At 56.0% G+C, this 13,329-nt stretch overlaps 1 protein-coding gene across 1 annotated transcript; it reads left to right on the top strand.

Annotated features, from left to right (window-relative positions):
- The first annotated feature begins 6,903 nt into the window (after positions 1–6,903).
- CCDC8 (coiled-coil domain containing 8) lies at positions 6,904–10,345 on the top strand. Its single transcript, XM_036302845.1, has one exon. It carries the CDS (start codon positions 7,680–7,682, stop codon positions 9,942–9,944), a length of 2,265 nt encoding a protein of 754 aa, XP_036158738.1. The 5' UTR covers positions 6,904–7,679; the 3' UTR covers positions 9,945–10,345.
- The last annotated feature ends 2,984 nt before the right edge of the window (positions 10,346–13,329 follow it).

A 13,329-nucleotide genomic window follows, 5' to 3' on the forward strand; every position in this document is an offset into this window, starting at 1 on the left:
AAGGAAGGAAGGAAGGAAGGGAGGAAGGGAGGAAGGGAGGAAGGCAGGAAGGAAGGAAGGAATGTTAGGAAGGAAGGAAGGAGGGAAGAAGGAAGGAAGGAGGGAGGGAGGGAGGAAGGGAGGAAGGAAGGAAGGAAGGAAGGAAGGAAGGAAGGAAGGAAGGAAGGAAGGAAGGGAGGAAGGGAGGAAGGGAGGAAGGAAGGAAGGAAGGCCATCAGGTAATATCTAAAGGTCTGTGGGTAGACAGGCTCTTGCTCAGGGGCGCCTGACTTGTGAATCTGCAGACTTTCATTAGTTCAGCAAAAGTCTGAATTGATTTTCTTTCCAAAAATGTAATTTCTGCGCGCATGCTCAGATTCTTACCCATCAAATTGCTCAACAATAAAGATTTTTAAAAATAAGTGAAATTGAATACACATTGTGCCACTGGAGACCCCCAGTGCATTCCTGCGGTGGGCAATCAGCCTGTGGATTCCAGCGTCCAACCCCTTTCTTATTTCGGAGGCTGCCCCACTTTGCCCCCCTAGCAGAGCCCATAGGTGGAGGTCTTGTTCTCCACCCCCCCCCCCCCCCTTGGCAGCCGGGGTGCAGGTAAGGGACCCGCCTTCAGACGGTCAGAAACTCCTGGTAGGTCCTTGCCTTCCCAGCAGGTGTCAGGACACCGAGGAATTTTCAGAGTTCACTTGCCTTGACAGAACCTAAAACCCGGAAGACGGATTCCCGTCCACTCCCCAAACTGTCTCTCTACCGCAAGCCTCACTATCCCTCAATATCCTTCTCTTTGGCGCAGTGGCTGGGGTAGAGCTTTCCCTGCATCCCCTCACCGATATTTGAACTTCTTGCGAGTGCATCCCTGGTGCAGAAGACGATAGCTCCCTGTTGGTCCTGTTATCCTTTGTAAGTTTCCGGCCTGGTCACGCCCACTCACAGAATATTGTACTCACTGTCTCCTCAGAATCTGATCTTGAATAACATCCACACAAACCTCAGGCATATTTGCTCACTGCATGCTGTTCTCCCATCAAAGCACAATCATTGTCCAGGAGCAAGGGACAGGGTGACGTTTCTTGGCGTCCTATTGCAGCGCTAAGACCGCATTTGTGCCTGTCGTGGATTTCACGTGCTTCCCATACACAAAGTGAATGGGTTTCATGTTGCCTGCGACACCCAAGGCTCCTACCACTTCTCTCTGGAGCTTCTCTGGACTAGGTGAAGAGTTTCCTGAGGTTGCCAGGCCAGCTGTTGTGCAAAACTGGTGTGGACAGTTCACACCCTGCCTGTCTGTGTGAATGGAGACGGCCGCCGGCATAGCGGATCCCAAACAAAAATTCCCACGCTGGCTGGCGGAGGGAGGCTGCGGCTGGCCTTCGCAAGCCCCGGATTTTAAAAGTGGGTTCGGTTAAAACTTTTCATTGTTCCTTGTGGCTGATGCTGTGTTGGTCAAACATCCAATAAATATAAAATCCATGTGTGCCAAAGCAATCCGTCTGCTCGTTGATATTGGATTTAATCTGGAAAAACAATCTGGCTGCTAAGAAGCATTCTGAAAACCGTGGGTGGCGTTATTTGCAAAAGGGGTGTTATCAGATCTTACGGCCAAGAGAACAAAAAACACACTCTGCCGAGGGCTTCCCGCAGCTGGTAGGAAAGGGGAAACATTTTATCTGGAATAAAAACAGGAGCAGCTGCCCCGTGCTCCAGACAGGGAGCCGCGTCCTCCACACCCATTCATTCATTAGATCTTCCCTCCCTCCAGAAAAATGATTCAGTGACTGCACCCTGTACTGTGTGACTCACTCCCCAGGGAGGATGGGGCAGCTCCCACAATCCAACTCATGAGTGTTCTGAGGGAAGTGCAGGCTATTGGCCTTCAGTGAATAAATGAGGACTGGACACAGCTTCACATCAGTCTACATCTTGCCTACAAATGTTTGTCTGTTTGTTTATTTTGTTTGGGGGGGGTTTTGATGCAAAGCTTTCCACTTAGGGAGTTTCTAAAATATATATATATTTTATTGATTTTTTACAGAGAGGAGGGAAGAGGGATAGAGAGCCAGAAACATAGATGAGAGAGAAACATCCATCAGCTGCCTCCTGCACACTCCCCACTGGGGATGTGCCCGCAACCCAGGTACATGCCCTTGACCGGAATCGAACCCGGGACCCTTGAGTCCGCAGGCCGACGCTCTATCCACTGAGCCAAACCGGTCAGGGTAAGCTTAGGGGGTTTCAGAAAAGGAGGTAAGTGATGAGGAACCCGTTCTACGATCATGATCATCTCATTCTACAGACGAGGAAAGTGACACTCAGAGAGGTTAAGTGACTTGCCTACGGCCGCACAGGAAGTAATACTCATGCTCACTGAATATTCAATATGTATCAGGCACTCTTCTAAGCATTTCCCATAAAGTTAATTGAATCCTCACAGCACCACTCAACACTACCAGGCAGATACAAAATAATCCCGGTCTTGCCCTGGTGAGCGTGGCTCACCTGGTTGGTTGTCGTCCAGGCACTGAAAGGTCACCGGTTCGATTCCCAGTCAGGCACATGCCCGGGTTGCAGGCTGGATCCCTAGGAGGGGGTATGCAGAGGGTAGCTGATCACCTTTTCTCTCTCACATCGATGTTTCCCTCTCTCTCTCTCCAAATAAATAAAAACATATCTTTAAAAAATAACACCACGCCGGAGCCGGTTTGCTCAGTGGATGGAGCGTCGGCCTGCGGACTGGGGGGTCCCGGGTTCGATTCCGGTCGGGGGCATGTGCCTGGGTTGCGGGCATATCCCCAGTGGGAGATGTGTGGGAGGCAGCTGATCGATGTTTCTCTCTCATCAATGTTTCTGGCTCTCTGTCTCTCTCCCTTTCTCTCTGTAAAGAGTCAATGAAATATGTTTAAAAATAAAAAAATAAAAATAAAAAATAACACCAGTTTCCAGATTTGGAGGCTGAGACAGTCACACAATGTGCAAACAGAGCCAGAGTTTGAACCAGACTTGAGCCTGCATGCATAACCACTAGGCAACACTGCCCTTCTAACAACCATGGCTTGCATTAATTAATTAATTTAATTTATTGGTGTGACATCCTAATAAAAGACAAAAAGGGTAATTGACCGTACCTGCACTATGCTTCCCATTGGCTAATCAGGGTGATATGCAAATTAACCACCAACAAAGATGGCGACAAATTTGCATACTGCAGACAGGGCAGGACAGCGCCAGATGCCATCCGGCCCCCGTGTGCCACCTAAGCCCCGCTGCCAGCTGGGACCCCATGGCGATCCCAGAGCAGGCAAGTGCAGAGGGCGGGTGGCCCCCAGGTGGGGGGCCTCTAGTAAATAAATAATACCAGGAAGTGGCAAGTGCTGTGGTGAAAATAACTTAGGATAATGGGAAAACTCCCTATGGGGTGAATCCTAAAATTCCACATATATTAAACATTTTTTTTTTCTGGAAAAGTACAGCTATTTAACTGTGGGGGTGAGAGGCTGGAGGCTTGGGGTGGAGGGCTTGTTTTTCATTTTACACTTTTCTGTAACTTCAGCATTTTCTTAGTGCGGCGCGTCTGTGTGTGTGTGTGTGTGTGTGTGTGTGTGTGTGTGTGTGTGTACCACTTTTAATATTACTTTTATTTTTTTAATGGCAACCCAGTGAAGCTGAATAGAGAGATTTGGGCCATCTTTGTTTTCTTCCCTCATTCTTTACTGATTTTTTTTTCTTTTCAACAAATATAAAGCGGAAGCTATAATTATCCATTTGTCATGGGTGCTGGGGGAGGAGCTCCCTGCCAGAGACCTGGGCCATTTCAAACACCCGCAGCGGAACTGCTCTGGTTGGCAATTTTTGTAAGGATGTTAGACATGGGAGGTTTTCATTTCTAGGGTCATCTTCCCCTCCTTCCACCAAAACACAACGGATAAATAAATAAAACGATCTAAAGGTCTCATCTGACGGGTCATTGTCTTGCCTTCTCACAGTTGGATTCTTAAGCCATTATTCCTCGAACAGGGTGTCCGAGGGGTTTTTGCTTCGGGCCTCCACGAGGCAGCTTCTCAGGGGAGATGATGAGGGCATCAGAGCCAGGGAAGGGATGAGAATCCGGGAGGAAGCCTGCGCGCCCATCTCACCCACAGAGAGGACCGGCGCTTCAGAACGCGTGTCTTCGTTGCCATGGAGACCACTGGGAGGCGGGGCGAGAAACTGAACTGGAGGAGCGTAGTGGCTGGAGGCCCCGGGGGGAGGAGGAGGAGGAGGAGGGGGAGGAGGAGAGGGAGGAGGAGGGGGAGGAGGAGGAGGGGGAGGAGGAGGAGGGGGAGGAGGAGGAGGAGGAGGAGGAGGAGGAGGGGGGGGGAGGAGGGGGAGGGGGAGGAGGAGCGGGAGGAGGAGGAGGATAAAATCTAGGGAAGCCTAAGGCCGGGCTGTGCAATATGAAAAACAATCAGCATGAGCCAACAACTGTGCTATGGCCTCGGGGAGCCTCTAACCTCCCCGAAATCTCCAAGCATCTTTCTTCCTTCTTTCCCCCTCCCCCTTCCCTTCCTTTAACCTCTCCCTTCCCTCTTTCTCTAAACATCTGCCTGGTTCCTCCAGGAGTTAAATAAAATTACACGTGTTCATTTTTATATTGTGTATAAAAGTTATTATTTTTAACATGTTTCTATTGATTTTGGAGAGAGAGGAAGGGAGGGAGGAGAGAGGGAAACATCAATGTGAGAGAGTAACATTGTCCCTCATATGCACCCCGATCGGAGATCGAACCCACAACCTGGACATGCACCCTGACCAGAATCAAACGGGTGACCTTATGGTGCATCAGCCGATGTTTAACCAACTGAGCCACACCAGCCAAGGCTAAAGTCATTATTTCACGGGGTTGTGTTTTTTTCTGATGGAATTTCATTATCACTGGTTTCCTTTGTAAGCCAATAGATGTAATTCTAGTCATTGAAACACTTTATCCAGAAAAGGGTTCATGGCTTGGTAAAGGGTTAAGGATTCCTGGGCTACAGGGCTCTGGAGAGGGCAGAGGGGGGAGGGGTGGTGGCATAGAGGAGATTGCCAAAGAAGGTGGAGGCAGAGCATTCTGGGTGGAGGCAACAGCAAGTGCAAAGGCCCTGGGGTTGGGGGCGAGAACAGTGTGTTGGAGGAACAGTAAAGAAGAGGCAGGGGTGACTGGAGTGAGGAGAGGAAGAGAGGGAAGTGAGGGAGACCTGGTAGGGCTTTGTGGGCGATAGTGAGGGGTTTGATTTTACTCTGTCTGAGATGAAGACTTTGAAAAGAGTAGAGACAGCTGACAAGTTTTTAAAAGGCCCCTCCAGCTGCTGGGTCCGGGATAGACTGCAGGCAGCGAAGGTGCAAGAAGCGTGTTCTTGGATCCAGGCAACCGATCAAGGTCAGCCGCACCTTCTGAGCCTGCCTGGATGGTCACTGCAGGGCCTACCTTCACTCAGAGCTGCGCAACTTCAGACCAGCCTCAGTTTCCCCGTTGTAAGAAGATGATAGCTCTGAGGATTCCTAACAACAGGCCTAGTCAGCACATCGGCGCAGGGTGTCTGGTTTTAAGGTAACCCTCCATGCAAGTTAACTATTATTATTACTAATGCCATCGCTATTGTGCATATCCCTGCTGAGCTGGCTGCCTCAGGGTTACCTGGGAAACTACAAATCCTACCCCCATGTCCCAGCTGTCCTAACCCACTATGTCTGTGGCCGAGTATGAGGACCTTTGGTTTAATTTAATTTTTTTTTCATCCTCACCTGAGGATATTTTTCCATTAATTTTTAGAGAGAGGGAAAGGCAGAGAGAAACATCGATGTGAGAGAAACACATCGATTGGTTGCCTCCTGCACGAGCCCTAACCAGGGCCCCAAGCCAGGGAGGAGCCTGCAACCGAGGTATGTGCCCTTGACCTGAATCGAACCCGGGACCCTTCAGTCGGCAGGCCAACACTCTATCCACTGAGCCAAACCAGCTAGGGCTAATTTAATTTTTTAATTAACATTTCTGATTGCTAAAAATCCAAGCGATCCAAAAGGATATAGAAAAGTACATGTCCCCAGGGCCCCTCCCCAGAAACAGCCATTGCCGGCAGTGCTTGTCTGTGTGCAGAACATGTGTGTAGGCCTTGGCCCTTACACACACACACGCACACACACACACACACACACACACACACACACGCCAGGCTGTTTCAGATTCAGACCCAGGTTCTGTCACTTTCTGATCCTGAACAAGTGATTTTATTTCTTTGGCGATAAAGTGGGACTGATGATTGTAGTCTCTGTCTCATCATGTTATGATGAGGATTATATGAGCTGGTTTCGTAGAAAGCGCTTACAAGGGTGCCGCCTCTTCAGGAAATGCTGCATAAACCTGACTGCCCTTATTCATAGCAGCTCAGCATCTTACTGTCGGAATAGATCGTGAGATTGAGTCTCTTCTGATAAACAATTGGGTTCATTCTTTCATTTCACTCAAGAATATTTATTGAGCACCTACTAGGAGCTGGTGCAATAACACCCTGGTACCACTTCCTCCACCCCCGTATCTGGGTAGGTAGGAGGGAATCGCTGGTCCCAGAAGGCCTGTCCTTTGAAAATGGTGCGATTCAGGGGCAATGACACTGAACGGACGGCCTCACTAGCCCACCCACCTCCAGCTCGGCTGGAACCCGCACGTGCAGGATGGCTGGTTTGGAAACTGCCTTTCCCGGGGAAGGTGCTGACGTGGGCCGCCGCCTCGCGCTCCGCTTGGAAAGCGGTGGCCCCAGCGAGGCCCGGGGCGCGGCCACACCCCCGGGCGGGAGGGGAGTGAGGGCGCCCCGAAGGGAGTGGGCAGCCCCCTTGTCAGTCTTCCCCTGTCCGGGAGGGGGGCGGGGGGGTGTAAGATGAGACGGGGGAAGGTGGGCCTCACCCTGGGGAGGGCGAGGAGGAACTTCCTGCCCGCGCGCTCGCTCCGGGGCACAGCGCGCGCCGACCAGGAGGCGGGAGGCGAGTCAAGGTCAGCCTGGACCAGGTGGCCGCCTGCCGAGGGGCGGGAGGCCCTCCCGGGGGGCTGGGCGGCCTCCCCCGAGCGCTCGGCCATATTGAATAGCCGCGGCGGAGCCGTCTTTGTCTGCGAAGTCCTCGCCCAAGTTCCAGGCGCGCCCCCGTGCCCGGGCCGGGAGGAGCCACGGCCGCCCGCGCGCTCCAACTTGCAGCCGGGACACCACGTTTTCCGCTCGCGGTGGGCGGTGAGCCTCAGGACGGGCCTCGACCCGGCTCCCGTGAGCGTCCTGAACACGGATTCCCCCCGCGGGCTGCGGGGAGCCGGCCTGGGTCCAGCAGGACTAGTTGCCGGCGGAGGAATTGGGAGGCGCTGGCTCACCCCCACCCGGGAGAGGGGAGACTCTCCGCGCAGCATTGCCGGGACCCCCTCCCCGCCCCCACTTCGTGCAGTTTAGGCTCGTTGCCCCCACCCAGATTTCACGCTGGAGATCCTGAAGACCCTCGAGAAAAGCCACGTGGGGGGCTGGTTCCCCTGGGGCTTCCTCCCGTCCCCCGACGGCCTGATTCTCTGGAGCGTGCCCGACGTCTGCAAAGATGTGGACCTGGACGTGCTCGTGGACGCCCTGAAGCCCGTGGGGACCTTTAAGAAGATCGGCAAGGTGTTCCGCCGGGAGGAGGACTCCACGGTGGGGATGCTGCAGATCGGCGAGGACGTGGACCACCTGCTCATCCCGCGCGAGGTCCGGCTGGCGGGGGGCGTCTGGAGGGTCATCTCCAAGCCCGCCACCAAGGAGGCGGAATTCCGGGAGCGGCTGACCCGGTTTCTGGAGGAAGAGGGCCGCACCCTGGAGGACGTGGCCCGCATCATTGAGAAGAGCACCCCGCACCCTCCCCAGCCCCCCCAAAAGCCCAAGGGGCCCCGAGTGAGGAGGAGAGTCCCGCAGATGGCGACCCCGCCTCCCCGGCTGGTCGTGGGCACCTACGACAGCAGCAACGCCAGCGACAGCGAGTTCAGCGACTTCGAGGCCTCGCGAAAGCAGGGCGACCAAGGCCGCAGGGGCCCCATGCGCAGCGGGAAGGCGCGCAAGATGCCGGTCAGTTACCTGGGCAGCAAGTTCCTGGGGAGCGACCTGGAGAGCGAGGATGACGAGGAGCTGGTGGAGGCCTTCCTCCGGCGCGGGGAGAAGCAGCCGGGCGCCCAGCCCGCCCGCCGCCGCGGGAACCTGCCGGTGCCCATGTTTGAGGACGGCCCGGGGCTGCAGCCGCCCAAGGGGGACAGGTGGCGGGAGTACGTCAGCCAGGTGTCCTGGGGGAAGCTGAAGCGCAGGGTGAAGGGCTGGGCGCCCAGGTCCGGCCCCGGAGTGGGTGAGGCCCAGCAGGCCTCTGTCAGGGTGGAGAGGGATGAGGTGCCATGTAGCGCCCCTCAGGGGGATCACGTGGTGAGCGCAGGAGGTGGGCTGGTGCCCGAGGCTCCCCCAAGGCGATGGAGGCCCAAGATTAAGTGGGCCTCGTTTAGGCTGCTCAGGAGGGAGGAAGCAGCATCCACAGCTCAGGGGGCAGAGGCTGCAGCTGATCAGAGGGCGGAGACTGTGGGTAATCAGAGGGTGGAGGCTGCAGCTGATCAGAGGGTGGAGGCTGTGGGTAATCAGAGGGTGGAGGCTGCAGCTGGTCAGAGGGTGGAGGCTGTGGGTAATCAGAGGGTGGAGGCTGCAGCTGATCGGAGGGCGGAGGCTGCAGCCGATCAGAGAGTGGAGGCTGCAGCTGCTCAGAGGGTGGAGGCTGCAGCTGATCAGAGGGTGGAGGCTGCAACTGATCAGGGAGCAGAGGCTGCAGCCGCTCAGAGGGTGGAGGCTGCAGCTGCTCAGAGGGTGGAGGCTGCAGCTGCTCAGAGGGTGGAGGCTGCAGCTGCTCAGAGGGTGGAGGCTGCAACTGATCAGGGAGCAGAGGCTGCAGCTGCTCAGAGGGTGGAGGCTGCAGCTGCTCAGAGGGTGGAGGCTGCAGCTGCTCAGAGGGTGGAGGCTGCAGCTGCTCAGAGGGTGGAGGCTGCAGCTGATCAGGGAGCAGAGGCTGCAGCTGCTCAGAGGGTGGAGGCTGTGGGTAATCAGAGGGTGGAGGCTGCAGCTGATCAGAGGGTGGAGGCTGTGGGTAATCAAAGGGTGGAGGCTGCAGCTGATCGGAGGGCGGAGGCTGCAGCCGATCAGAGAGTGGAGGCTGCAGCTGATCAGAGGGTGGAGGCTGTGGGTAATCAGAGGGTGGAGGCTGCAGCTGATCAGGGGGTGGAGGCTGTGGGTAATCAGAGGGTGGAGGCTGCAGCTGATCAGGGGGTGGAGGCTGTGGGTAATCAGAGGGTGGAGGCTGCAGCTGATCAGAGGGCAGAGGCTGTGGGTAATCAGAGGGTGGAGGCTGCAGCTGATCAGGGGGCAGAGGCTGTGGGTAATCAGAGGGCCGGAGCCCCAGTTGTCCAGGGAGCAGAGGCTGCAGCTGATCAGAGGGCAGAGGCTGTGGGTGATCAGAGGGCCGGAGCCCCAGTTGTCCAGGGAGCAGAGGCTGCGGCTGATCAGAGGGCAGAGGCTGCAGCTGATCAGGGGGCAGAGGCTGTGGGTGATCAGAGGACCGGGGCCCCAGTTGTCCAGGGAGCAGAGGCTGCATCTGATGGGGCCGAGGCCAGAGCTGGTCAGAGAGCAGAGGCTTCTGCTGAAGCTGCCGCCTTAGCTGCCCCGGGAGCCACAGGAGCGACCCCAGGAGCTAGGGCCCGGAAGCAGGTCAAGACAGTGAGATTCCAGACCCCTGGGCGCTTTTCGTGGTTTCGCAAGCGCCGGAGAGCCTTCTGGCACACTCCCCGGTTGCCAACCCTGCCCAAGAGAGTCCCCAGGGCAGGCGAGGCCGGAGGCCTCAGGGTGCTGAGGGCCGAGGCCAGAGCAGAAGCGGAGCCGGAAGAGCAAGAGGACCTGCTGTGAGGCGGGCATAGAAGCCAGAGAGCCCCTGCCACCTGCCACCTACCGGCCACTCAGGGCGCCCCCCTCCCCCGCACTTGGACAGAGATGCTATTTCTGCCTCCACGCGTGAAAAAGGAGGTGGGGCTGGAGGTGGACCGAGGGCCGGCAGCACCTACCACCCCTTTTCTTTTCTTGTTAAAATTTTAACTTTCATGCATTGATTTTTTTTAGAAAAAAATACAGACTCTCTAGTAACCCAGGGAACGTAAGGAAAGAAACCGGTGCAATGGGGTTGCATTAACTTCCTCACATGCAACCCTGGGTGCTCAGCGTGACGGGAGCCAGGCGGAGAGAAATTCCCTCCTCTTTGCTTTCCGTGCTCCCTCCCGCTGCACATCTCATGGTGCTGGCCTCCTGGAACCTACAACATGTAAATAAAAATGTTTACAAACTTGTTGCCTGGCTTTGGACTTGGCAGCTAAAGACTGCCCCCCCCCCCGGGGTGATTTTTGTCACGCCCTTGTCCACCCTCCGGATGGCGACCTGCATTTATGTCACTTTGCTTGCCATCCCCGCACCTCTGGGTGCTGCCGGCTCCACGGGTCCAGGGCCTGCAGCGTATATGCGCTTCATGCACTCTACAGGCTTCATGCACTTTACACGCTTCATGCACTTTACATGCTTCATGCGCGTTACGAGGGACGGGAGACTCACCGGGAAGTGTGTCCAAATGCTGTGCTTGCTAGGGCTGCCTGTGAGGCCAAGGAACTGTATGTGTGTTTTTTCTTTTTTAAAATATTTTTTATTGATTTTTTTACAGAGAGGAAGGGAGAGAGAGGGATAGAGAGTTAGAAACATCAATGAGAGAGAAACATCGATTAGCTGCCTCCTGCACACCCCCTACTGGGGATGTGCCCGCAACCAAGGTACATGCCCTTGACCAAGAATCAAACCCATGACCCTTTGGTGGGCGGGCCAGGGCTCCAACCACTGAGTGCACCAGCCAGGGCACAGGAATCTGTTTTGATCAAGCCCCGTGAACACCTACCTGGGAAGCTGGCAATTGGAACAGGCCGGTGCAAGGCGGGGTGTGTGGTCGTGTGGGGTGCCCTGTAGTTACAGTTGGGAGAGATGGGGCTGCTAAGGTCCGTGGGAGCTGGGGGACACCTCTCTGTGCTGTTTGTGTCCTCCCACCCCGACCCCCACTCCCCCCACTTCACTGAAGCAGGAGGACAGGAAGTCACTGCCGGGGGGCTCTGAAGGGCAGCTCTGGCCTCCTGTCTGTGGCTGCAGCCTGGCAGGAGTTGCTGTTTTTCCCCTCGGAACTGAAGAACGAAGCAGCCTCTCCCAGCCGCCCCGGAAGTGGTCGTGTGGGTGCCGCTGGCTGTGAAGCTAAGAGCCCCTCTGCCTGGTGGTTCAGAGCTCACAGCCTGGCAAGAAGGAGCCCCCATGGGCTTTGAACGCCAGTGGAGGGCTGGGCTTTGGAGGTGGCAGGGGGAGAGCTGGTGAGCACTCCAGGTGCCAGGGTGGTGGTGGCACTGCGGCTGTCTGTCCGTGGCTACTGCCCATCTTGGGGAATGTGGGCCTCCTTACCACGGCCCCTGGGCTGATTGGGATGCTGGAAGGGGAGCGGAGCTGTGAGCAGGGATGGGGACTCAGGCTGTAGGCAAACCTACCCGTCCCCCCTCCGCCTGCTAATTCTGTTTGTCCCTCCTGTCCCGGCGTCCCAGCATGAGCTTCCAGCGAGGCCATGGCGGTGGGAGGACCCTTGAGCAACCTGAGACGGTACCAGGGCTTTCTTTTATATATATATATTTTATTGATTTCTTACAGAGAGGAAGGGAGAGGGACAGAGAGTTAGAAACATCGATGAACGAGAAACATCGATCAGCCGTCTCCCGCACACCCCCCACTGGGGACGTGCCCGCAACCAAGGCACATGCCCTTGACTGGAATCGAACCCGGGACCCTCTGGTCTGCAGGCCGACGCTCTATCCACTGAGCCAAACCAGTCAGGGCAGGGCTTTCAATATTATTTTCAATCCAAGGGGGTTTCTGGGAGGAAGCCCCCCCGAAAACTGGAGTTTTGTTGCCAAACCAGCCTTTATGTGGACTGGCCAGCCTCCCTGAACTGTAACCAAAGAGAAATCAATGGAAATCAGACACAGAAATGCCCCCCACACAGGGGCTTTCTGGGTCCCCCTTCCCAGGCCCCAAGGTGGGGTGACAGGAAGCGAGGAAACCATGTGAGGTCGGGGGACAGAGTGAGGAGGGATTTGGAGCGAGGCTGCCCATCTCACCTCCAGCTGCACTGCCCCTCACAGCTGTGTGGCCCTGGGCGGGTTATTAACGTCTCTGAGCCTCCACCTACTCACCTGAGTGAGTGATCATCACAGAGCTCCCCACGTGGGGCCGCTGAGAGGAACGAAGACCTGAAGTGTCAGAGCTCACATCAGCCTCAGCCGGTGTCATGGCGTGTTATTCCTGTTACATGTCATGGCGTGTTATTCCTGTTACATGTCAGAGGCGGCCAGTTCTTTACATCTCAGCCCTGACGGGGACTCCCAAGGTAGCGGTTCCCATCCTGGCTGCCATGTGGAATGACCTGGGGGCTTTCACACACTCGGGCCCAGCCTGCTCTCTCAGAGGTTCCCAAGAGCTGGTTCGGGTATGGCTGGGGCACCCAGAGCCCCGAGGCTTCCGGGTGATTCCCAGGTGTGGGGGGTGGGGGGAGGGATGGGGGGGGGTGATAGGAGGTGTGGGGGGTGTGTGGGGGTGTGTGTGTGTGTGCGGGGGGCGGAACCACGGTCCGAGGGTCCGGAAGGTAATCAGACCTCAAACTGGCTGTGCATCACCATCACTTAAAGGGCCTTTTAAAACACAGATGGCTGGATCCCAACCCCAAGTGATTCTGTAGGTCCGGGGGGGTGGGTGGGGGGATCTATACATGGACATTTCTGGTTGTTTTTTTGTTTTTTGGTGTGTTTTTTTAAAATCCTCACCTGAGGATATTTTTCCATTGTTTTTAGAGAGGGAAAGACAGAGAGAAACACCGATGTGAGAGAAACACATCGACTGGTTGTCTCCTGCAGGAGCCCTGACCAGGGCCCAGGCCAGGGAGGAGCCTGCCACCGAGGTTCATGCCTTTGACCGCAATCGAACCCGGGACCCATTGGTCCACAGGCCGGCGCTCTATCCACTGAGCCAACCCGGCTAGGGCTGTACATTTACATTTCTATCAAGAATATGCCTTTCTACCAAGCCCGCAGGTGATGCTCACGCTGCTGATCCCAGGACCTCACCTGAAGGAGCGTCCATTCCCCCTCCCGGCCGGTGCCTAACGCACCTTCAGCGGCCCTGGAGCGCCCTCTGGTGGGCACCGGGGGAGCGCGGCAGGCGCGGGCCA

Source organism: Myotis myotis, unplaced genomic scaffold (genome assembly GCF_014108235.1).
Source record: "Myotis myotis isolate mMyoMyo1 unplaced genomic scaffold, mMyoMyo1.p scaffold_m19_p_34, whole genome shotgun sequence".
NCBI classification, from domain to species: domain Eukaryota; kingdom Metazoa; phylum Chordata; class Mammalia; order Chiroptera; family Vespertilionidae; genus Myotis; species Myotis myotis.